This window comes from Phragmites australis, chromosome 4 (assembly GCF_958298935.1).
Source record: "Phragmites australis chromosome 4, lpPhrAust1.1, whole genome shotgun sequence".
NCBI lineage: Eukaryota > Viridiplantae > Streptophyta > Magnoliopsida > Poales > Poaceae > Phragmites > Phragmites australis.
Window position 1 is genome coordinate 44,937,731 of NC_084924.1, and position 24,752 is coordinate 44,962,482.

General features: G+C 46.2%; 5 protein-coding genes and 1 non-coding gene across 9 annotated transcripts; 3 read left to right on the forward strand and 3 right to left on the reverse strand.

Annotated features, from left to right (window-relative positions):
* Positions 1–243: 243 nt before the first annotated feature.
* On the forward strand, positions 244–1,554 carry LOC133916745 (ethylene-responsive transcription factor ERF060-like). The gene has a single exon (XM_062360562.1). The coding sequence runs from the start codon at positions 364–366 to the stop codon at positions 1,252–1,254; it is 891 nt and encodes a 296-aa protein (XP_062216546.1). The 5' UTR covers positions 244–363; the 3' UTR covers positions 1,255–1,554.
* A 10,500-nt stretch (positions 1,555–12,054) lies between these two features.
* LOC133914460 (NDR1/HIN1-like protein 13) lies at positions 12,055–12,944 on the reverse strand. The gene has a single exon (XM_062357562.1). It carries the CDS (start codon positions 12,942–12,944, stop codon positions 12,123–12,125), a length of 822 nt encoding a protein of 273 aa, XP_062213546.1. The 3' UTR covers positions 12,055–12,122.
* Positions 12,945–14,338: 1,394 nt separating this feature from the next.
* LOC133914461 (uncharacterized) lies at positions 14,339–19,180 on the forward strand. Its single transcript, XM_062357563.1, has 5 exons — positions 14,339–15,909; positions 16,162–16,324; positions 17,455–17,618; positions 18,431–18,689; positions 18,775–19,180. The coding sequence occupies exons 1-5, from the start codon at positions 14,567–14,569 to the stop codon at positions 18,877–18,879; spliced, it is 2,034 nt and encodes a 677-aa protein (XP_062213547.1). The 5' UTR covers positions 14,339–14,566; the 3' UTR covers positions 18,880–19,180.
* A 371-nt stretch (positions 19,181–19,551) lies between these two features.
* Positions 19,552–19,624, reverse strand: TRNAR-ACG (transfer RNA arginine (anticodon ACG)). The gene has a single exon. It is a non-coding gene; the product is annotated as a tRNA-Arg (tRNA).
* Positions 19,625–19,794: 170 nt separating this feature from the next.
* On the reverse strand, positions 19,795–21,753 carry LOC133914462 (uncharacterized). Of its 4 annotated transcripts, XR_009909254.1 has the most exons (4): positions 21,017–21,667; positions 20,758–20,908; positions 20,343–20,433; positions 20,198–20,238 (listed from the first exon to the last, which is right to left on the reverse strand). XR_009909254.1 is itself a non-coding variant. In XM_062357564.1 (3 exons), the coding sequence occupies exons 1-3, from the start codon at positions 21,733–21,735 to the stop codon at positions 19,918–19,920; spliced, it is 621 nt and encodes a 206-aa protein (XP_062213548.1). In that variant the 5' UTR covers positions 21,736–21,753; the 3' UTR covers positions 19,795–19,917. The 4 variants fall into 4 exon arrangements, 1 of the variants encoding a protein (XP_062213548.1); XM_062357564.1 differs by lacking the exon at positions 20,758–20,908 and having other exon boundaries at positions 19,795–20,238; positions 21,527–21,753; XR_009909253.1 differs by lacking the exon at positions 20,198–20,238 and having other exon boundaries at positions 20,357–20,908; positions 21,017–21,242; positions 21,527–21,658.
* Positions 21,754–22,002: 249 nt separating this feature from the next.
* LOC133914845 (uncharacterized) lies at positions 22,003–22,746 on the forward strand. Its single transcript, XM_062357839.1, has one exon. The coding sequence runs from the start codon at positions 22,003–22,005 to the stop codon at positions 22,744–22,746; it is 744 nt and encodes a 247-aa protein (XP_062213823.1).
* The last annotated feature ends 2,006 nt before the right edge of the window (positions 22,747–24,752 follow it).

Consider the following 24,752-nt stretch of genomic DNA (forward strand, 5'->3'; position numbering starts at 1 on the left):
CTCGAAACAGCCACGTGACAACTAGATCTGGGACTTTACCAGGTCAGACCGCTTCTTGGCCAATCGGCAGCCGCCAGGTACCCATCCGATTACCGGCACCTGCCTGGACACGCCCGTGAAAGATCTCGACAGGTGCCGGTAAGGAACGAGCGCCGACACCTGGCGTCGTCCCGTTGGCCAGCGCCTACTCCGGCGCGCTTATAAGAGAGCCCGGCAACGGCAGCTCTTGCTTATCGACTGACCACTCCGATCTTTGCGGCTCGCGAATCGTTTCTGCTCTCCAGATCTTCCGATACGTTCGTTTTCCTCTTCTGTCTCTTGCTATCTCCTCGTTCCCTTCGGTTTCTCCTGGTGCAAGAATCCATGGCTACGACGATAGATTGGCACGGTCACAACACCGCTCTCCCCGCCGCTCTGTACGAGATGCCGGACAGCAAGGAGCTGCTGCGCGCGCTTACTCCGCCCATGCAGGGACCTCCGGCCATCTCGTTCGCGTACCCCTGCTCCGGCGTGGAGCAGAGCGCGGCGAACTCGCTTCTTGGCGCCAGCAGCCTGACTCCCGCGCAGATTCTTCAGGTGCAGTCTCAGCTCCAGTACCTGCGCCGGACGGCCGCCGCGGGCGGTGCTCTGGCTGCGGTGACGCAGCCGATGAAGCGGCAGGGCGTGGTGCCGGCGCCGGCGCCGCTCCCTGCGCGGCCGGTGTCCAAGCTGTACCGCGGCGTCCGGCAGCGGCATTGGGGGAAGTGGGTAGCGGAGATCCGCCTGCCGCGCAACCGCACCCGACTCTGGCTCGGAACCTTCGATACCGCCAAGGAGGCCGCGCTCGCCTACGACAGCGCCGCGTTCCGCCTCCGTGGCGACTCCGCCAGGCTCAACTTCCCAGAGCTCAGGCGCGGCGGCGCGCACCTCGGCCCGCCGCTCCACGCCGCGGTCGACGCCAAGCTCCACGCTATCTGCCACGGCACGGAGATGCAGCCGCAGAACCAGAGCCAGAGCAACGCTGCGGTGGCAACGGCGACAACAGCCCCGAGTTCATTCTCCTCAGCGAGCCCGGAAGTCAAGAGCGAGCAGGGCTGCTCCGGCTCCGAGAGCTCGTCGTGGGCGGACGGCGACGTGTCTTCGACTGGCTCCTCCGTCGTGGTCCCGGAGATGCAGCTTCTTGACTTCTCAGAGGCGCCATGGGACGAATCCGAGCGCTTCCTGCTGCTCAAGTACCCGTCGCTAGAGATCGACTGGGACGCGATCCTTTCATAATGCAATGCCTTCGTGTCCCCCACTCCCCCTGTTCTTGATCAAGCTGTTCTTGGTTGCTCTGTGCTTCACAGCTCAAAGAGTCAAAGTGGTGTCTTCCTTAGGTACTTGTTGGTTTCGGTGTTGGGTTTGATCATGTCTAGCATCAACCCTGGTTGCTTGGTTTTTTAAATGGCATTGCCACTTGCCAGGAAGGAGGTCTCAGTACTTTGTATTACTAGTCTGCATGCAAAGGTTTCATGTATATACATTTGTAGTCTACGTTGTAGATGTAATCATCCAATAAAGAACCACTTTGGCACACTGGAATGGCTGTTTTTTCTTTTAACTCAAGCTGTTGTTGGTTTGTGTTCTGTACTTCCGTTACTGTTCAGATTAGCATAGTAGAAATGAGATGGGAATTAAATATGAGTTAAGACAAATGAAAGTTCATTTCACACAGAGAGTATGAGATTCATGATTATATATGTGGAGTTTTTAGCAATGACTCCACATATAGATGCGATTTCTAATAAGGAGATTGTTAGTTTGCATTCAAACGTTCTATGACATGAAGGAGTTCCCACCATTGCACGGCAAATATGAATGTATGATTTTTTTTTACAACAGAATTACATTGCCTTTATCTCTTACAGTGATGTAATCATATAAGTCCCTTTTTGAAAACATTTCTGATGCCCATGCACAGATCTGAGTCTTTCCGAGATTACTTGCCAAATCTTTTTACCCCTTGAATCTTGACATAAATGGTGTCAAAATCAATTTCATCTTGACAAAATTCAAATGCAATTCCAAATCAATAGGGTGTTTTACTTGTCTATATCACTGAATTTGACGTGCAGCTGTTTTTGACTCTATGTAAAATGTTTTGAGGTTCGCGCTTCGCCCCTTTCAGTGAAAAAAGGGTCTCAAAACCACTTATAAAAAGTTCTCCATGTAAAAAGCTCATCTTGATAAACAGAAAGACTCCAATATCTGTAATTCGTTCACTCAAAATTAAAGCAACTAATCTGAAAGTTGCGATGTTTCCCTCCAATCTTTACACTTATCATGTACTGAACAACTGGCCATCGCAGCACATACACTTATATTATTTCGAGCAGTACCAGATGATTATATTTATATGCGGCTTGCTGCATAGGAGGGAAAGCATCTGGATCTCTTTTGCGCCTGTTCTTAGTTTAAAAGGACCAGAGTGTCATGTGGGGCGGTCAGGATTCCACGTTACCACAGCTTTGCTTTGGCTTTAATATAATGCCAATCCAATTCCCCAGAAGGAGAGAAGAACTAGATATTTAGTTGCCAATTATAACAATAGACATGGTTCCTCTCCTAGTTCATCGTACACTGTTCAGTGTAAATTTGTCGATTCTATCAAACAATTTGTTTGCTTTTTGGTTGATGCATGAACCATGAGAAACGTACTAATTAGCAGTTAGCTCTGTCTTTGTTGAATTAGACAACTTTGAGCTTGATGATTAGCTTTGTATTCTCAATAGCATTTAACAAAATAGTTTTGAAGAAAGGCCACATTCAGTTAACAAGCTTGTTTTGCCGTTTCAAATTTCAACCATAAGCATAGCTTATCATGAGAATATACATTACAGGCCTATCATAAGTCTTAAGCTTTAAATGTGTGAAAAATGGATATCAAGGTCCTGATCATAGATATATTTTGTTATTTGTAAACTACTAATGCTCAACTTGCAAATCCTGGTTGCTTTATGTCACTTTACAGATCAGTATGGTCCATCCACAGCTTGCTTTTGTGGTCATTTTCATGCTTTAGTCCATCATGGTATTGACCATTCATATTTTCTTATGCATATCCTCTCATGGAGGCTGGAGTTAGGCAGAGCCTGCAGGAAAGCACTAATGCTCAGCAATTGTCAGGTCAACCCCATAATTTCTATGCACCAATGTCAACTCGGTGCTATTAGAGGCACTCAAGGAGATTGGGCAGGGATGCCCACTATGTTGCCACCTGCCAATATGATGATGGTCCATTGCATAGCTTTGAGTTGACTTCTTGCTGATCTCGAAGGCAAGATAGCTAAAAAAAGGAAGGTTACGAGTGCAAGGATTACTTTAAAGTTTAAAATGAAACCATCTGTTGAAAAGATAGTTGGGATGGAGGGGGAACCCATCCAATCCAACCCATGAGTTGACCATGACAACAAGATTCACTTGACAAGAAAAGGCTACCTCTCTTAGGGATAACGTATGTAATCACATAGGCTTGATCATGACATATCAGTGTAGGTGTAGCTTAGGTTAGTAAGCGTTGACCTGAGTAAAGCAGATATTCATGCTTTATGAAACTTCTATCATGGCTAAAAAAAATGCTAGGTTAAAATACAGGTGATGTGTGGCGGCCTGGCGACCACAAAGCCGACCGCAATCGATGCAATTGAGAGCCTTATCAAGGCGATGGACATCAACATGGCCTAACTGCCAAAAGGTCGACATGGCAAGAAGGCTAGGGCTCAAGTGTGACGTAGTGACATTGGGTTTTCCTGCAGTAAGATCGGAGGATATGTTAGACATATGTAGTGTTGTTAGGTCCTGTCTTATGTGTAGTGCTTGTTTGTGGGGGGTCTTTGTTCTTAGGCTAATAAGTCCTGCTAGGCTAGACATGGCTCCGTTGTTTCTCTCATGGAACTGGAGCATGATGGTCCTACTGTGGTTTTTGGTCTGGACTTGGCCGCTCTGGTTCATCTACTGTGCTCTTGATGTTTGGTCCACGACAGTTGGCACGTTGGTCGTGGTTGCACCAGGGGTGGCTCCCCCATTGTTGTGTCTATTCGAGTGTTTGCCTTGTTTGGATGTTGTCTCTATGTCGCATGCCTTTGTGGCTTCTAAGTTAAGGTATGTGGTTCTGAAGTTGATCCATGCCTATGACTATCTATGACCTTAAGCTGTTATGCTGGAATGTGCGTGGGATAAACGCGAAGATAAGAAGACATGTAGTTCAAGATATGGTCACTGCTGTAAAGGCTAATGTTATTTGCCTACAAGAGACTAAGATGAGTCACATTGATGACATTTTTGTGTCACAGTCTTTGGGCAGAAGATTCTCTACTTTTTATTCTTATGTTACGACATATGAGACTAGAGGAGGGATTCTGATCGCGGTAGATGACTCAAAAATGCAACTATTTTTCTAGGAAAACCGAAAACACTTTGACTGTGGTTGTTAGTTTTCTAGATGACGGACCAAAATGGAGTCTTACTGGCGTGTACGGGCCGCAAGGGGACGCAGACAAGGTTAGGTTCATGGATGCACCGGGGGTGAGATGGCTAATAGCTAGAGATTTCAATTTGATTTACAAGACCTTTGATAAGAATAACTCCCAGCTAAATAGAGGGCTAATGAATAGGTTTAGAGAAACCATTGACGAGCTTTGCTGGAGAGAGTTGGATTTGCACGGCCGGAAATTTACTTAGACGAATGGCCAGGAAAATCCTACTATGACACATATTGACAAAGTTTTTTGCTCTCCTGAATGGGAGCATCTCTTCCCCACGACTACTCTTATCGCTGCCACTTCGGCTTTGTTGGACCATTGCCCCCTTTTGCTGCATGGAAACACATGTTCTAGAAAATGTAGTACTTTCAGGTTCGAAAGCTTCTGGGTGGCCAAGCCGGGCTTCCACAACGTTGTGTAGGATGCTTGAGTAAACCATTTTACTCTGCGGATGCTTTGAGGGCTTTTGTGTACAACAAAGGCCCTACAAAAATGGGACATACTAAATATTGAAAATATTGGGCTGCAATTGGAGTTGGCTAATTAGGTGCTGCAGATGATGGATGTCACTCAGGAATCTAGAGAGCTCACAACAATGGCTGGCTTAAAAGCAAAGCTCTGTGTCTAATAGCAATCTGGAAGATCAAGGTGCGGCAATGATCTAGACTATCCTACATCAGTGCCGCAGACCAAGGGTTTGCTGTCACACAATAGGATAAAGAGGCTGAGATCTTTAGACACTTCAGTGAAGTTCTTGGTCTTTTTGTTCGGCATAATCTGTCCATTAATTGGAGTCGGCTAGGCTAGCAAAGTCTTGACCTGTCTGGGTTGGATGTAGACATTGCCGAGGATGAAATCAAGCAAGCGGTAATGGATATTCCAAAGGAGAAGGCGCCTAGGCCGGATGGCTTTGTGGGGTGCTTCTATGCGTCATGTAGGAATATCATCAAATATGATCTAGTGCAGGCGATCAAGCAAGTTGCTAATCTCAGAGGCAGTCGGCTTAATCTCCTAAATTTGAAAAATACTATTCTCTTGTCAAAAAAGGAACAATTCCAATCGGTGTCTGATTTTAGGCCAATCAGCTTGCTTTACAGCTTTGCAAAGGTATTCTCAAAGATTTTATCCAATCGGCTAGGACCTCACTTGCATAAAATTGTTTCCAACTACCAAAGCACCTTCGTTCGAGGAAGGAGCATTCATGATAGCTTCCTTCACATGCATTGCATAATAAAAGACTTGCATAAGAAATGAAAGCATGCCCTTTTCATCAGGCTTGATATAAGTAAAGCTTTTGACTCAGTGCTTTGGCCTTACTTGATTGTGATCATGCAGCACGTTTGGTTTGGGCCGCGGTGGAGATAGTGGATATACCTTGCTCTAGGCTCTAGTTCGTCGAGGATCCTTCTTAATGGTGTCCTGGGCAAACCAAGCCAACACAGAAGGGGGCTTCGTCAAGGGGATCTGCTCTCTCTGATATTATTCGCTATCGCTATGGAACTGCTACACAAACTTTTGAACTTACCTAAAGATTTGCATTTGCTCTCCTCAGTTCATCCAAGTTCCAGGACCTTCGAATGTGCACTTTATGCTGATGATGTCACCTTTGTGATCAATCCGCAAGCACATGAGCTGATGATTGTAAAGCGGTTGTTGCATTTGTTTGGTGCAGCCATCAGTCTTCACACTAATCTTCAGAAGTCTGAGTTGTACCCTATTTGGTGCAATAGGCTCAACATTGATGAGCTGCTCCAGAGGTTTCCAGTGAATGTTAAGCACTTCCCGTGCAAATACTTGGGCATGCCACTGCACTTGTGTAAACTTCGTAAGGTTGATTTCCAACCACTAATTGACAAGCTTTCAGGAAAGTTACCAAACTGGCAAGGTAGGCACTTAACAAAAAGCGGGAATACTTGAGCTGGTTAAAATGGTGCTGACCTCCACTATTACCTATCACGCCACCATGTTCAATCTCCCCAAATGGCTCATAAAATTGATTGATAAGATACGAAAGTGGTTCATTTGGTCCGGAGCGCAAGACAGTAAAGGGAAGGGGTGCAACCTTGTAAACTGGGAAGTAATGTGCGGGCCAAAGATCCTAAGGGGCGGGTGTCCTTGACCCGGAGTGGTTCTGCCGAGCCCTTAGGATGAGGTGGCCGTGGATATCTTGGATCAACCAGGACAACCCTTGGAGCTCCTTCCATGTTCAGCTAGATACAATGGAAATGGAGCTCTTTGCGGCTTCTACATTTATTCATATTGGAGATGGCAGCAAAGCTAGATTCTGGACAGACAACTGGCTGGGTCTCGGAACCCTAGCATCCCTAGAGCCAAATCTTTTTAGCATCACCAAATTGAAAAATAAAACTATGATACTAGAGGTGAGAAACTTGCGGTGGATCAACAATTTAAAACATATTCATACGGTGCAATAGTTGAGAGAGTTTGTTAAAGTCTGGACCTTGATTCAGGAGGTCGTCTTGCAGCCGGGACAGCAGGACTCGGCGGTTTGGAGATGGTCGCCCATCGAAATCTACACGGCTAAATCCGCGTATGAGATGCAATTTTGGAGGGCTTTTCTTCCCTTCCGGGACACACCTTCTGGAATGCAAGCATAGAGCCCAAAGTGTGTGTTTTTCGCATGGACAACTATGCATGGAAAACTGCTTACGGCTGATAATTTGGATTCTAGAGGCATGACAATGGAGTGGTTTTTGCTTTGTGTCTCCTGCAGACAGAAACGACTGACCACTTACTCCTTCACTGCTCCTACGCCAAGCATGTAACCTCTCAGGTATGGTTTTGGTGCGGCTTTGCAGGGCCTATAGAGGTGGTGGAGTTGGAAGACTCCCTTACAGGATGGTTGCATAAGGTTGCGATGCCATGTCAAGAAAAGGAACGGAATGCGAAGATTGGGGCAATGCTATATGCTTGGTGGAACATATGGAAAGAGCGAAATCTACACGTGTTTGAAGGCCGCGAATAAGAATACATGACAATAGTGTTGAGAGCCAATGAGGACATCAATACTTGGCGCATGTCTCTAACAAACGAAGCACAAGAAGCTTAACGTTTTAAAGCAGATACAACCAACTGCTACTTGGTTCTGGTTTTCTCTTTTTCTTTTCTTTTCTCCTCCTGTAACTTTTGTTCTTGGTAGCTTCGTGTTGCTAAACTGGATTATTTTCCTTTTCTCATTACTTCCTAAAATGAAAAGGCAGAGCACCTGCCATCTTGCATAAAAAAAAATGCTAGGTTTGCATAAGCTCTTTCGATTTCATTTGCTTTGTTGACCGCACTTGCGATACGAGATTGGTGCACCAAATTGCCGAGTTTGCTGAGTTTGTGGCAGACACTAGGCAAAGTATGGGCCAAAGAATGTTGATCTGATTGACTTACTCGGTTGTCACTTGCCCAACTCCAAAATTAAGAATGAAAGACATTGTAGCACACATGCGAATTTGAAATTGTTATACGCTGTTAAAGTAATAGTGTAATCATAAGAAAAATATAGAACCATTATTATGATTTATGGGTAGTTGGACTATTGATTTTGAAGCTGCAGAAAGACGGACAATGGGCTGGAACCTAAAACTCTAAAAGTGAAGCAGTGCTCATGCCTCATGGTGCATGAACCCTGCCTTTCAAAAATTGTGCTCTTGCAGATTGGTACAATGAACTAGGAATGTGCGTGCATGCCATGCTGATTCTTAACATTCACGGACCCAAGCAAGTGGGCAGCAGGAGCTAGTACACATGATATTATTCAGTGCCCAAAGCCATATCGTCAGTGCTAAAGTATCTATCAGTCACCACATTGGCAAATTAACCTGGTAGATCTCGTAACCTCTGGATTGTTCGAATTATAGGGGTCTATATAATTTTAATAATTTTTAATAAATCTTAAAGGCCCATATTACGGGGAGACGACTCATGATGAGGTTTACTCTCTATTAGTACCATATTGCTAATAGAAATGGAGGTTGGGGGTTTTCTGCTTATATATCCAAAGACCCACCTCATTGTGTGAATTATATATACTGCTAATTGAGAGTAGCTCTTAAATTGGGAACACTCTCATTACGTGAGTCTATATAAGAGTAGGATTTTTGCCTCTTTTTCTCTCTGTTACGCTGTCGTTGCAATCTACTCCATCTCGGTGTTGGCGTGCACTAGCAAACAGGAGAGCAGATCTCCAAAACCCTCGCTCTTGAGATCATGCACCGAGAGAGAGCGAATAAGATTTTTAAGAAGCGCTCTACGATTTCTCAAGTTCTTCACCATGACCCACCTTCTTGATCGCTTGGGCACCGCCCGCTGTCATCGTCAACAAATCCGACGCATCGTCAGCATGATAGATCATGCTGTCAACACGGTGCAACACACATCCTCATCAATCTTCACATTGTAGGACAGTATGTAAAAATCATGTTACTTGTACTTTATTTCCTGTGATTCCTAATTTCGAGTATAGTAGATCTAGTCATTTATAATGCTATCTTACACATATCTAGATTATGCTATGTTGATATGAATATGTCAATTTATCATTTTCTACTCATGAATTATTTATGGATTAAATTAAACCTAAAAGTATCTTATTTTCCAACAATCCAAAAACCTTATCGTAAGCACTTAGGTTTATCAATGGTTGGATTTATCGATGTACTGAGGCCAGACAAGTTTTCTGGTATGCACTTTTAGAGATGGTAAGTCAAGGTCACTCTATGGCTAATAGCTACGAATGTCTACTGGGTGATGGCAAGACGGAAGGAATCCTTACTGCTGAGCAGGAAAAGACGTTCGCATATGCCAATATACTCTTTATAGGATGCATTCTTAATATTCTTGGTGACTATCTTTGTGATGTGTATATGCACATACAAAGCGTGAATGAGCTATGAGATACACTGAATACTAAATTTGTTGCATCAGATGCAAGAAGTGAACTATATATTATGGAGCGCAGTAACATGACTACAATATGATTGAAAATCGCTTTGTAGTCGAGCAGACTTATGAGGTTCAGTGCATCATGAAGGAACTCAAACTCCTCAAGATCAATGTACCCGACAAGTTTGTGGCTGGAGGCATCATTATTAAGTTACCTCCTTCGTGGAGAAACTTTACCACTGCTCTAAAGCACAAGAGATAAGAAATTATTGTTGAGAGTTTGATCGTGTTTCTTGATATTGAGAAGATAATAAGCCAAACAAAGCAACCACCTTCAAGAACAAGAAGATGAACATAACAAAACTATCTTCTATTGTGTGCGGTGAGATTGGGCACTTCATCAAGGATTGTCCAAATCGTAAGGGAAGAAATGCTCCATAAAAGCAAAACTCAAAGACTACTGATATGGTGATTATTGGCGAAGCTGGAAACAAAGCTGCAAGGTATAGAAATTTACCTTCGGTGTTTTCAGTATTTCAGTCTACTAATTAGGGGATTGATATAGAGGCCAATGTTCATGTATGTGCTGATATCTCAATGTTCTCTTCTTATGAGGTCGCCCATGATTCTTCCATCCTAATGAGAATGGGTCACATGCTTCTATGTGTAGTTGTCGGTGATATGGGAACCGGAGGTTCTCGAGTTCCGAGGCCAGGACAGCGTAGTGTCACATGGCGCCCTCCCTCGGGGGCCATCTCCCCAAGGGCCCGAGAAAAAACAGGTCCGGGAGGGAGTGCTCGGGGCCAAGAACAGCTGGTCCCCGAGTACCCGGAGTTCCCCGAGGACCCAAGAAAAGCCAAGTCCGGAAGGGGGTGCTCGGGACCAAGAACAGTTGGTCCCCAAGTACCCAGAGTTCCCCGAGGACCCGAGAAGAGCCAAGTCCGGGAGGTGGTGCTCGGGACCAAGAACAGTTGGTCCTCGAGTACCCAGAGTTCCCCGATGACCCGAGAAGAGCCAAGCCTGGGAGGGGTGCTCAGGGCCAAGGACTGTTGGCCCCCGAGTACCTAGAGTTCCCCGAGGACCTGAGGAGCCCCTTGCCGGTAGACCCCGCAAGGACTTCACGGTGAGGTATCAATCGGTGGGAGCCCCGATGCTACATTTAATGGGGAGCGTGGACGATCACATCCAACCACTTCTCCCCACGCCTGCCGTACTGATTACACCAGCCCCTGCCGCCGCTTGGCAGTGAGGCGTGGCACAATTAATGCGATGGATCCCATCGCATGTCTCCTCGTGGGGCCCATAAAGTGAGACGGCTTGAAGATATCTTCGATGGGTAGATAAGATTTTTAGGAAGCGCTCTGCGTGACTGCTCAAGTTTTTCACCATAGCTCATTTTCTCGGTCGCTTGGCCGCCACCAGTTATCATCGTCAACAAATCCGACGTGTCATTAGCATGATCGATCGTGCCGTCAACATGCTGCAAACCCACATACTCAACAGTCTTCACAGCGTAGGGCCAATACATAAAAACCATATTACTCGTACTTTATTTCCTGTAATTCCTAATTTTGAATATAATAAATCTAATCATTTATAGTTTATCTTACACATATCTAGATTATGCTCTGACGATATGAACATGTAAGTTTATCCGTTTCTTCTCTGAACTATTTAGATTAAATTAAACCTAAAAATATCATATTAGTGTCGATGCAGCAATCTCAACCCCGTCCTTTCAATGGGGGAAGGGGGTAAGATAAGAAAGAAGATTGAATGTTGCAGTTAGCAAAAAAGTTCATACCTGCCTTCAAGTATGCGCATATCGGAAAGAAATCACAGGAACATTGCAATGTTCAGCTCGCCATCTGTATATCTGTATCAGCATTCAGTATCCAGCTGGTTATTTGCACGCAGCTGGATGTTTCAGGCTCAGGAAGAACTGCGCCCATGGGCTGAATCTAGACTCAGTGTTTGTCAAAGCCTGCACCGAGGACGTCGGCACAGCTCGGGCGCAAAGTTTGGGCATTGGCCGCCTCGCAAACTGGAATAAGAATTGCTGCGTGCAAGCCCCCAACTCAACTCAGCCCATCGTTGCTTTCGTGTTCTGGCCCACAGGCAAAATGCAGCTGTTCATATCGTGATGGAAATCTATCGCCATGAACCCGATCAGATAAGTTGCTTCCGCTCCAAAAAAAGAAGAAGATTAGATCGTCTAGGGTGGTCGTTATTTCATTTACCCACCAGCCCATGCAATTTTTCTTTTTTATTTCTTGTTCTAGATATTGTATCTAAGTATGAAACTTTGTGTGTTGCTGCCTCGATACATTACAAGTCTGTAGGAATTATTCTGGGATTTTAGAGCTCATGTGCTGCCCACAAATGGGGATCGCAGTCAGTGTTTTGGTTCATGGACCTCCCTCCCCGTGGGGCAGCGCCATGGCCGGGCACTACCGTCACCGTGAACCGGCGGCCCTCTCGGACACGAGCGTGATACGTTCACCGGCTACACATGCATGCATAGATAGTCTGGCTTTGCCATTGCCCCCGTCGGCCGTCCCACACCCACGACGCCGTGCTTGTTGTGGACAACGACGTTCTTGATGAGGCATATGTGGTGCTGTGATCCGGCATTCAATGCCGTAGCTCAGTTCGTGACGATTTACACAAGAGTCTCAAGAATTTCACAACATTTTACACAAGGCGCGCGTACGATCGAGTTCCCATGAGTCAGTTCCCGAAGGTGCTCTTGCACTTCTGCGACGAAATGTGCACGTCCTTCCTCAGCCCGGCCGCGCTGATCTCGCAGTCCACCGCCAGCCTCCTCTGCCCGAACCCGAGCGCGCCGATGTGCACCTGCACGGCGACCTCCACGGAAAGCTGGAGCGCAACGGCGTCCTTGGACCCCTTGAGACCCTTCTCCACCGCCTTGGGCGTGTGGCCGTCGTGCTGCAGCCCGTGCAGCAGCACGCTGAAGTCCGTGGCGTCCTCGCCGCCGACCGCGGGCTCCCCCACGTTGCCCTTCGCCAGGGTCGTCCCCTGGTGCAGCAGCCTGGCCGTCCCCCCGTCCTTGTACCACAGCGCGGTCATCTTGTTCGGGTTGACCGCCGTCAGGAAGAAGTCGTAGTCCATGTGCTGCTGCCGCGACGCGTTGTGCACGGACAGCCTGTCGACGTTGAAGCTCGGGACATGCGGCCGCAGCACGACGACGGAGATCACGACGGCGGCGCCCAGCAGCAGGGCGGCCGCGAGCACCGCCCCGAGCGTGCGCAGGACGCACGGGGAGCACGGCGAGGCTCCCTTGCCTCCGCCGCCACGCTTCCCCCCTCCGGCGCGCTCGTTTCGATACCGCTCGGCGAGGTATGCGTTCTCGGGCGGCGGCACGCGGTATATCTGGTCCTTCTGGACCTGGACGACGTACGTGTCGTGCGCCTGCTTCCGCGGGGGCGGCAGGGCGACGGGCTCGAGCGGCGAGCCGAAGGCGGTGGAGACCGCGGAGGAGGCCGGCTCGGGCGACGGTGGCACCACGGGCGGGAGGGCCCTCTCCGCCATGGGGGGAGGGGCGGTTGGGGGAGGCGGAGAGGAGCGGGCGCGGAGCAAGGCGAGCGAACTGGCGGAGGGCGTCGCATCAGGCGGGTGTGGGCCGCGCAGGCGATTTGGAGGGAAAAGAGGAGCGCCCGTACCCGCCAACGGGGACACGGTTTTAACGGCATGCCTATTGTTGGGCGGGCACGACCCGGTCAAGGCCTACGCCGCCACCCTCCAAGGCTGGTTGGTTGCGCCGCGCGCCGGTTTCAACCTGAAACGGCACGGCGCCGGGCCGGCGTTGGCTTCGGATCTTGAAACCAAGCTTGGACTGCAGTTGCCCTTCTCTTGAGTTTGCAGCAACCTTGCTTCCGTGCTGCCTTCCAAAGTTTCAACGGAAGTGTAGAATTCTGCCAAAAGAAAATTGTGTAGATTTTGGGCCGTGACTAATAAGCGTGTACGTGAAATCCACGTAACTATCAGTAACCATTAGAATAGTACAGAGAATTAAAAAATAGTACTGAGTGCTAAAAATCCATCTAGTATAATTTAAACTAAAAAACATCAAAAAATATGTCAATTTTGTACGTGCTTTATAATTCATAAGCAACCTATTTTAACTGGAATTACCTAAAAATCTTGTGTATAATTCAAACTAAAATTCTCTAAAATGTGCTACTTTTGCAACTTCTAGCAATTTTAAGACCTCACAAAAATTCCCCAAAAATATAAAAAAAATCACTAATATTCCTATAATATGATGTACTAATTTCTAAAATTATCTTCTACCTAGATTATAACCAGCGTGACTAGGACAATTCATATCTCTAAGATAGATCATGGTACAACAATTTCCATGAAACTTTTTTACAAAATTATTTTTTCATCATCTTTCTTAATCTGACACACACACACACATATATATATATATATATATATATATATATATATATATATATATATATATATATATATATATGTCAGAGGCAATCGGAGCCATAGCCCTGATCACGGTCCGTATTCTATCATTAATTCTCATATACCTCTCATAAGCCACCAGATCTTGACGAGCCTATACTTAAATATGGTTGGAATCATGAGACAGGTCTAGCTCCGCCCCTATATATATATTATGATTCAACACATTTTGCTAACTCATATAGTATCAATCCACTGTTTTTCCCCTAGTTTTCTGCATACAAACAAACAAAAAATATTAACAGCCGCAGATTTTGCTCTAACTTCCATACGAATGTGGTATACCGTATACGGCAATTGTATTTGTACGTGGCCACGTTATACAGATGCGTATAAGCAAAGCCCAGCCCAGCCCAGGCGATTGAATGGCTATATAAACCCCGAGTCCCATCTGCCGTCTTGCTCCTCTACCCTTTTGCATGCCTCACCGGCCTCTCCACCTCCTCCCCCTCCGCCTCCCACCAGTGCACGACTATTGCTAACCCCTGCTCCGGATCCCCCCTCCCGAGGCCACCCGATCCGCGGATTAGCCGTCCCCCAACCCCATCCGGGTATTTGATTCCGTCCCAATCTTATCGGATCTCTCTGGGGTTTTGATTTCCCATCGTTATCATTTTTGGGGTTTTTTTTTTTTTTTTTGTTGCGCGTTTGTTGCTTGGTGTGTTGTTGGTATGAAGATGATGGGTGCGAGGGCGGCGGCGGCGGAGGGGAGGACGGAGGAGAAAGAGATGGACTTGCTTCTCAGCGAGATCCCTCACGTCACGTCGCCGCAGGGGCAGCAGCGCGGCGGCGCCGGCGTCATCGGCCACGGCAACGGCGTGCATGGCGCCGCGGGTGGTAACGGGTTCGCCGCGCAGCGCTACGGTGGCGAGGACGCGTACTACGCTGTGGTCCTGAACCGTCGCGATGATGGCGGTCAAGCTCAGGGCGGCGGCGGCTTCCACGCGCCGCTCTCCGTGGGCTCCGCGCCGTTACAGGCGTCCATCCCGTTCGTTGGTAGCGCGCCATCGCTGTTGGCGCAGGCGGTGGACGACCAGGAGAAGCAGTGGCTCGCGAACCAGCTCCGCGGCCTGCACATCGGGGACGCGCCCGCCGCGGGCGCACAGGCCGCGCTACAGCGCCAGGACCCGCCACTCCAGTCAGTTAAGAACGCGGCCCCCGCGGATGTCCTCGCCGCGCACAGTGCGTACTATGGCTACAACTTTGGGGCGCCAGGTTCTTCCGTCCACCATGAACACCTGTCCCTTGATCAGGCCAAGACGGTCGGGTACGTCGCAGCACGGCCGCATCGCTTCGTGTCGGACGTTGGCTTGGATGGCTACAGCGGGTTCCCCAGAGGCTTGGACACCAGCATTGGCGGCTTGGTGTACAATAGGGTAGGGAATGACACTGGCATTGGTTGGGGCCAAGGGTTGGTGCACCCTGATCTCGCCGAGTCGTACGTGGTCTCTGGTCAGGCTGGTGCAGAACACAAGTGGGAATTCTTCAGTCCTAGTCCCATTGCCCTCAACGCCCGCGGCGGACCGAAGCTGCACTATGCGTATGGTGTCCCTATTGCAGACAATGGGTTTGCGAGAGGCGGCTTCGGTCAATTTGAGGCATTCCGTTGCGAGAACAATGTGATATTTGATGGGAAGAAGAACATAAACTTCCTGGACCGTGGGAGGGAGAGGAGATTCCAGCAGTGTGTCAGTAACAGGGCACTGGAGCTGGGGAATTCTAAGACGCTGAGATATGAGAACATGGTTGGAGTCAAGGGCTACATCTACTTCATGGCCAAGGACCAGAATGGGTGCCGGTTCTTGCAGCAGAAGTTTGAGGAAGGGAAACACCATGTGGATGTGATCTTTGAAGGAATCATCGACCACATTCCAGAGCTTATGATCAACTCTTTTGCCAACTATCTCGTACAGAAGATGCTGGATGTATGTGATGAAGATCAGAGGATGAGGATCATTACCGTGCTGACGGAGGACCCTGTGAGGCTGCTGAAAATCTCTCTAAACACACATGGGTAAGGATCTTCTTTTCTGAAAGTTGATCGGATAATTGCATTATGATCCTGACATTAGAAGCATGTGTACTTTCTAACCAAACGTGGCAAATTGACACTTGCTGATTTGAGAATGTTGCTTTTGACTCTGTACAAAGAAGTACGCAGGCATCAGAAAAAGTCTGCTATGATGCTAACATTGCAATGTAAACCCTTTTTGTTAGTAAATGCATTGAATGACGCTGACAATTTGGCTGTTGTGTTTTGTTTCAGGACAAGGGCAGTGCAGAAATTGATAGAGACTGTTAGGAGCAGAAAGGAGATTGTACACATTATTTCAGCCCTACAACCAGGCTTCATGCACCTTGTCAATGACCTTAATGGTAATCATGTCATACAGAAATGCCTGACAAACTTTGGGGCAGAGGAGAACATGGTACGCAATAATTCCTAGTTTAGAAACTTGTTTCTTCTGTTTGTGGACTCTGTCTAGTGATTTTTGTCATGTAATTGACTATGACTAATTAGCAGATGTTGCATTTTTGAAAAAAAAAAAATGCAGTAGCACATAAGTTAGAGAATTGAATCTGAATAAAGGGAATTTACTCTCTGTGGACTCCCATACAGTTTGCGCGATCTAGTGCAAAATATTAATGTGCTCCATAGCTATGCCTGTGTACGCTACAGGCTCACAAGCATTTCATTATTTTAGTTTGCAACTTGTGTTCATATGCATTTGCAGTTAGACATTTTTTTTACTTCCATGAATTAGTTTTGCTGGCTGAAATGGCATAGCTCCTGCCGTTTCTTTAAAATTAATTTTGCTTGCAAACTAAAATATTAAGCCTGTACATCAGTGTGTATAATCTTGTATGTGCTACTCATACTCTTGAATCTTTAGCAGTTTTTTAATGGCAGATAATATCCAGGAGACTTTGTTTGTTTTTGGTAACTCTACCGATAGAAATTTCATTTTATCCAGGAGACTTTTTTTGCATATCAGAACAGTATGATTTAACTGTGTATACATGACTTAAGGGGTCTGGATCCACCTGTCATTCTGCCATTTACATGGGAGAATCAATATGTGACCTGAATTCAAAGTTTGAGAGACCATTAAGAAAGTTTGGGGCCTGAAATGAACCAATGCCCTAAGTTCAGTTTCCAGTGAACTAGTAACCAAACTATAGTTATGCTACTTAGTTCTCTCAAGGACCATTTTCGTGCATATCATATCTTAGTGGCGATGATGTCTTATGATCTACCGTAGAGTTTTTGTTACTCTTTCTGTGCATGAGAAGATATATATTATATTCTGTGCTTACAAATGTTCTTTCTAATTTCCAGTAGCCCAATATAATATCCTTTTTCGAGTGAAAATAAGAGTGGCAGTTACTGTCTAATATGCTCAATTTTTCATATTCTTCATTTTAAATTATCTTGACAGAAATCAATGTTGTGTTATGTGTTATGACATTCTCTGCTAGCACATATGCTAAGTATACATTGATCTTACTTTATTAAAGTAGATTATCTGCCTCATTTATATTGACTCCCTCTAAACAGTTTATATTTGAGGCTGCTGCAACTCACTGTCGTGAGATGGCAATGCATCGCCATGGATGTTGTGTTTTACAACGTTGCATATCTATTGCACGTGGTGGATATCAGGCCAAGCTAGTTGTAGAAGTATGTGCTCATGGCTTTGAGCTTGCTCAGGATCCATTTGGGTAAACCCTTTATCTCTAATTGGTTGCTTAGATCATGTACTATTGTAAAGGAACATCATTGCTTTGTGCTTATTTTTGGGAAAAAGTACTGGTATGTCCTGTAGCTTGTAGAAATATCCTCGCTAACATATTTGTTAACACTTAGATACAGAGAGTTATAGAATCGACAGTTCTGCATTATGGTTAACAAAGAGGAAGCCGTCCTCCGCATACTTCATAAGTGCATTGTTTTCATAGTTTTCAATACTGATGGCCATCCGTCATAGGTCTTGCATTGGCACCAGGCCGGTCTTTGTTGGAGTTATCTATACACCATTAACCTAATTGGCCCGTTGACTGTTAAAAACGTATGTTTTCCCTTGTTGATGTTGATATAAACATATATATGTATTATCTAGTTTCAAATTCTCTATTTATACTTCAAAAGCTTTATCTGGTGACCCTGTGTAGCTATTTCTAGATTATGAAATATTATTATAACTATAGATATAATCCTTGATATGTTGAATCATCAGTTCTTGAAATAATCTATTGCCTGACGGGGACAGTAAAATTTATAAGGTACTGATAATGATACGAACTTTGCGATTGAACCAAACGGTCACAACCTGTATTTTGCTGAAAAAGGAACCAAACCTGTATCAAAAGCAACAATTTTGATGTTCCAACATTTGTTTTATCGTCTGTGAGTTGAGACATGTCCATAAGTCCTTGTTTGAATACTGGTGTTTTGAAGCAGGTATTTGGCAATACTCAAACAAGTATTAACTCATCCCATAAAACCAAGCTTCCTTACCCGTTTCTTATTCCAGGAATTATGTGGTCCAGTATGTTCTGGAACAGAAAATTCCTTCTGCAAATGCACACTTGGCATCTCAGTTTGAAGGAAGGTATGTTTACCTCTCTAAGCAAAAGGTGAGCAGCAATGTGGTGGAGAAATGCCTGAAGTTTTTCTCGGATGATGAAAAATCTGTCATAGTACGTGAATTGATCGGAGGGTCTCATTTTGAACAACTGCTGCAAGACCCTTATGCCAACTACGTCATTTACACTGCCCTTCTCAACACCAGGGTGAGCATGCCATAACATCGAACTAGATCACTCGTGATGCGCAACACTGCGTTCCCTCCCTCACAATTTTTTTTCTCCATGACAGGGCCATCTGAACAATACCCTTATTGATGCAATCCGCCCTCACGAGGAAGCCCTTCGGACTAGCCCCTGTTGTAAGAGGATCTCCAGGGCCCTCTCCAGGAGGTGAGAGGTGTACAATCTGTACCTGTGGTACAAGGAAGGCTGCCTGTATTCGATTGCTGTCAATTTACGTCCACTAGCTGTTCACCATAATGTATTCTGCCACACCGCCCACACGAGCCTCAGGCTTCCGCAAGGCGGGTTTTGGTCGCTTCAAGTTATCGTCAGGTTGTCGAATTTTTCCCAGGTGCTACCGCCCGTCCGTGTCTTCCGTGATGGTGATGCTGTAGTGTAGAGTTGTAAAAGGAACTTGTGCTTTCTGCCTTCTCTGCTTTGTATCTGATGTATTATTTTCCCCTTCGGTTTGTGTGAGAACAGGGTAATTGTTACCGTTGGACAAGTGGTTATACTTGTTGCTACATATAAAGTTTTATGTTTTGAGGAACAATGGCACCCTTGGGTTTCGTTGAGATAGCTGTAACTTTTTTGCATCATCTTGGTCGAGGGAAACAAAACACTACAGTGACCGGTGTGCGACTTTGAGAATGATGAAGGTGAAGCTTGATGGTCTTTTTTAAAAAAAAGAACTGGCAGGACAGCCGCTCGTTGTATTGATAAGAAGAGCGAACCCAATGAAGAAAAACAGCACAAGCACGGAAGCAAAAAGAGATGAGGAACGGGAGAGTGTTGTCAGAGTTTAGGTAAAAATAGGGACATGAGCACATGACAAAAAATCTGTCGACTCCGCTGGGGATCGAACCCAGAATCTCTGGTTCCGTAGACCAGCGCCTTATCCATTGGGCCACGGAGTCCTTGATGCATTGTTTGTCTCAATAAAAGAATTTGATTAGTTTGTAAAGTCCATCACTCTGCAGTTTAGTTAAACATAACTACTGCCACCGTGTTTTACATTGACCCAAAAACTTTATACAAAGTTTTTTATTCATTAATACTTGACTGGCATTGCTGTTTACAAGTTGTACATCATCAGGTCGCTGCAGTGTATGGTTAGTATTTATTCAGTGCAATTCAGTTTGGCAAAATAAAAGGTGCCGCTAACCTTCACAGATGCTATGTTCCAGTGTTTCAAAAGAGCAACCACATTTTACTTTTGTGAAGCATATCTGTACACAGAAACTGACCCCTTCTCCTGCAATCCTGTGTTTCGGATGGAGATCACATACGCACGCAAATCTACTCTTCGTCTCTCTGAAGTACTCAATGTAATACTACTGTAACTTCCCTGAACATAACACTCAGCAAGCACAACCACTGAACCACCTGATTTCTGCTCCGGCTGTGCTGCTGCTCCTGAAGGCGCTGATCCGGTGGCAGGTCTTAGGTTTATGTCGACCATGTCCTCCTGCTTTGCTGACGAGAGCGCGTCCATTCCAGGAAGGGATGCAGCGATCTTGCAGAACAGCGGCTGCAGAATTAAAAGATTTCATAGGTTGAGCAGTAACCCATATGCAACAGAATGCTGTTGCTTCTCAGACCCGAGAAAAGAAAAAACAGAGGAAGAGTCGGGACCTTGATGTTGAATCCAGCTTTTGCGCTGGTTTCTATGAACATGGCACCATGCTCCTGCGCCTTGGCTTCTCCTTCCTCAGCTGGCACTTGCCTAGTGACATCCAGCAAACGAAGATTAATCAGGCTAGTTGTTTTTTCCCCTTGATTTTAAAGCAGGCTAGTTGGTCACTTCATACAAAAGTTATAGCACAAGGATCATCCATTATAATTGAGTATGTTGGTATTATGATCTCGACGGCTAACAACCGAGAGTCCTAAGGGGTACAACAACCATATACGCGCCCTGATCGGGGTGCCAAACCAACCGATGGTTTAGGTCCCCTTAGCCTAGCACAATATAAAGAAAAGGAGGAGCCGACCCTCCGATTGATCCAACGATCTCTAGAGATTTCTCTCGCCCCAACAAATCCCCTACCCGATCGGCTTGACGCTGGTGCTCACGGGAAGACCTATGCCTCTACTGCAGGATCACGCCGGTGACTTCATCCACGACGTCGCTGTGAGCTACATCAAGCCGTCGGTTTCTCCCTCACCCCAGCATGCACTGCATCACCTCACCGTCAACCCTAATGGCATCGTAGAACTCCGATCAGTACACGCTTCCGCATGTGTGTTCAATAGTGGAGATTAGGATTAATGATGTTTAGCCTCAGATAAGTAGCAATAGAGTATACCGTAGGGCACTGGAAATGGAATGACGAATTGATGATATAAGAATGATCCGTTAATTCACAAAACCTCTTGTAGACGAGGTCGGTTTTGGTGTATTTACTTCCTCGATCCACTTTGATGTATTCAGAAAGGACTGCCTGTCTGCAAACAAGGATGACATGTGGCCGACATTGTACAGAACATTGAACAAGGATAAAATTATGCTTTTGCCGAAGTGTTCACCTCTCGCTGTAAAAAAGAAAAAATAGCCTCATTTGAAACAAACAATTGAACGTACTAGTGTTCTAAAAGAAAAGCCCAAATCATCAGCATGCCAGATTGTATGGGTGATCTTTGGGAAGTAAGCACCAATTATCAAATTTTCTCAGCTGAAAGGCACCAGTTGTGAAATTGGCCATAATACAACATTTCTAAGAGGAATCAAGGGCAAAAGGCTCACATATCCTTTCTAGTGCAGAAAGCAAAGCTTATTGTACGATAGTGGGCAATTTTTTTGGACACTGACAACTTACCAGTCACATCGTAAACGATCACCGCCACAGAGGAGTCTCTGGTGTAGCTTGGAATCAGGCTGCGGAACCTCTCCTGCCCAGCCGTGTCCCTGCACATTATCACAGTTACAACTCTCTCTGTCAACCTTCCCGTTCCAAGAATCGATTTGCGCAAGTACTTCCAGAGTATCAACGAAGAGGATTTGACATCTTGATCTCCTATCAGTCATTAGTGTCAGCGGCCTGGTCTTAGTGCTCACAATAGATAGGCTAGTTTGCTCTCAGCCATTGGCTCCTAACTGTAATCCTATTACTGAGTACACGATCCCCTAGCATCTAGGCATGGCGGTTGGCCTTGATCGGCCCACAGTGCTTCGGCACCTCCATATGTACCGACACACCGTGATGAATGGAACTCGAGCATTCTTCAATTTCCCTATCTTATGTGGTATCAGACTTCTTCTCGATCCACCTTCCCTCTTCCGCTGCCTCTGGCCATGGCGAACCCGACTGGCTCCATCTCCTCGGGCGCCACCAATCCGTTCGCCTCGGCCGCTGATCCTGCTCCACCCCCAGCCTCCACGATAGCTCTCTTCAACATCCACAGCCACGTTCCCGTCACGCTGTCCGCGGATGAAGGCAATTTCCGCCAATGGCGATCCTTCTATGAACTCACATTCAAAAAGTTCGGCCTTGTCAATCATGTCGACGGCACGGTCGACGCCGCCGCCATGTTCGAAGATCCAGACTGGCAGCAAATTGATTCCTGCATCGTCTCCTGGCTCTACTCCACCATCTCCAAGGAAATCTGGAACGACGTCAACAAACCGCGCAGCTCCGCCTACACCGCGTGGACGGCAATCACCGGCCAATTCCTCGACAACAGCCTGCAACGCGCTGTCTATGCTCAGCAGGAGTTCCACAGCCTCTTCCAAGGTGACATGTCCGTGAGCGAGTATTGCGGCCGCCTCAAGCACCTCGCCGACACCCTCTACGACTGTGGCGCCGCCGTCTCCGACCCGGCGCTTGTCATCAACACCTTGCGCGGCCTGAACAATAAGTTCAGTCAGGCCATCACCGTCCTCTCCACCATGACGCCGCCGCCGACTTTCCTCTACACGCGGTCTTATCTGGTGCAGGAGGAGAACCGCATCCGTCACTCGCTGCAGATGGAAGCGCAGACGGCACTCCTGGCGGCCGGCATTCTTCAATTTCCCTATCTTACAATTAGTAAGCACTAACACAACTCCACGGGCGCACAATCAACTGCATGTTCAGTTCAGAATTCAGAGCGGAGGCGAAGGTTTATGAGTTGATATACCAAAGCTGGAGGCGAATGGCGACTCGAGGTGCATCGTCTTGGACAGGAGGTCGATCCCGATCGTCGCCTGCATCACGCGGGGAGCAAGCGGAGTGGATCGTCAGACTTCGCCGATCGATCGTTTCATCAAGGCTGCCGGCTAAAAACACAGGAGAGAGCGGAACACGAGATCGTCCAACCTGGTAGGTGTCGTCGAACTTGTCGCACATGAAGCGGGTGATGGTGGCCGTCTTGCCCGCCGCCTGGTCGCCCAGGAACACCAGCTTGTACTTGGCTAGCGCCGACACTACCGCCATCGCACACCAAACTGGAGTTCCTTGCTCCTGTGTTCCGATCGCTGCGTGTGCCGGAGCCGGGGCTTTGGAAATGACGAACCAAGAACGGCGAGAGCTTGGGGTTTGGACGCGTACAAACTGATGGAAAGGAAAGGGGGAGATGGGGGAGGATGGGTTGCTTTGAACGGAGAAGAAGAGGTCGCTTTCGGCGTTTCAAATTAGGCTTCTCCATCGTCGGGTGGGCCGAGGGGGAAGAACGAGGAGCGTCTGTTTCTTTGTTGCACCAGCTGCAACGCGACCCTGGCAAGTTTGTGCTGGGCGGAGGAACTACTCACTCCGATTATAAATATTTATTATTTTTAATTTTTTACAATCTTTGATATACAATTTTAATTATTATTTTATTAAAATATAATTATAATAGCTAATAAAATATAATATTATAAAATATTTTTCAAGATAAATTTATATAATATTTTTAAATTAAATATTTTAGAAATTATTGATAGTTAAAGTTTAATCGGATTTTAATTAAAACAAATATTTATAACTGAAGATAGTAGTGTTGGCGGCAACTTGGTACATCGCACAAAGTCAGCGCTGACCAGCACAGCTGTGCAGGTAATTTCTTGGGTCAAAGTACGGAGGCAGATGAGCTTGGTTTCGTAAGCAACAACCGAGTGCCGTCCAGTAGAAGAAGGGAAGTTTAACGTGTGTGGGAAATACATGTCTCCTTCGCAACAACCACGAGTGCCGTCCAGTAGAAGAAGGGAAGTTTAACACGTGTGGGAAATATATGTCTCCTTCGCATGCATGTATGGTATGTGGTACTCATATTTGTTGATTATCTCACCTATCTTGTAATATTTTTACTTATTTTTTAACATAAATTTTAATATATATAAACGATTGTAATAAGACTGTTTAAGAGCTAGTGGAATTTTTTACGCAACACAGCCTTACTGCTCTCTAGCACTTATATGTCATATGTTCGGATTTTTTTACGGAGCTAGAAGATGATATCCTTTACGCTAGTGATTTCTTTTTAAGAAATCATAATTATTTTTATAGTGCTTTGAATTTTGAAAGTATTGGAAAGCTGCATTTTTTTATTTTTAAACCTGTCGCAACCTATGTATTTGCAATTTTCGGATTTAAAATATATAAAAATCAAAAAGGTCTGAGCGTGACCGGGTATAGGCCTTGTTTGACTTGGGCCATAAACACCGACCCATCCCGGGCTATTCTTGTTTTGATCCATTCGAACGAAGCCCTTAAAGATGGATCATGGGTGAGTGGTTGGGGTGCCTGCGACGCTGTGTGTTGGGCCCGAGTGCTCATTTCACATGAGACGATCTGCTTCCTCTCCAAGAAAAAAAAAACAACATGAGACAACAGGTCAGTTCCTGAGAAGCAGAAGCATGCACCTCAGCACCTGCATTTTGACAGCAACAGTAAACTAACTGTGCGTCAGTAGCCTATAATTCTCCGAAGCACGCTCAAATCGAATTCAACGCAGAGACGAGTGGAGAATTTAACTGGCCTGTTAAAGTAGATGTCATATATGCGTAACTGTTTTAGCCTGACAGTGGATATATAAACTGTTCTGCGCTACTGTCGCACAGACAAAACACAGGCAGCATGCATAACT

Coding starts and splice junctions, on each gene's coding strand:
- LOC133914845 (XM_062357839.1), top strand. CDS start 22,003: ATGGCGAACCCGACTGGCTCCATCTCCTCGGGCGCCACCAATCCGTTC.
- LOC133916745 (XM_062360562.1), top strand. CDS start 364: ATGGCTACGACGATAGATTGGCACGGTCACAACACCGCTCTCCCCGCC.
- LOC133914461 (XM_062357563.1), top strand. CDS start 14,567: ATGAAGATGATGGGTGCGAGGGCGGCGGCGGCGGAGGGGAGGACGGAG. Junction 15,910..16,161: donor ATCTCTCTAAACACACATGG/GTAAGGATCTTC, acceptor GTTTTGTTTCAG/GACAAGGGCAGTGCAGAAAT. Junction 18,690..18,774: donor CTGCCCTTCTCAACACCAGG/GTGAGCATGCCA, acceptor TCTCCATGACAG/GGCCATCTGAACAATACCCT.
- LOC133914460 (XM_062357562.1), bottom strand. CDS start 12,944: ATGGCGGAGAGGGCCCTCCCGCCCGTGGTGCCACCGTCGCCCGAGCCG.
- LOC133914462 (XM_062357564.1), bottom strand. CDS start 21,735: ATGACTGATAGGAGATCAAGATGTCAAATCCTCTTCGTTGATACTCTG. Junction 20,434..21,526: donor GATCGTTTACGATGTGACTG/GTAAGTTGTCAG, acceptor GGATGTCACTAG/GCAAGTGCCAGCTGAGGAAG. Junction 20,239..20,342: donor AAGCTGGATTCAACATCAAG/GTCCCGACTCTT, acceptor TTAATTCTGCAG/CCGCTGTTCTGCAAGATCGC.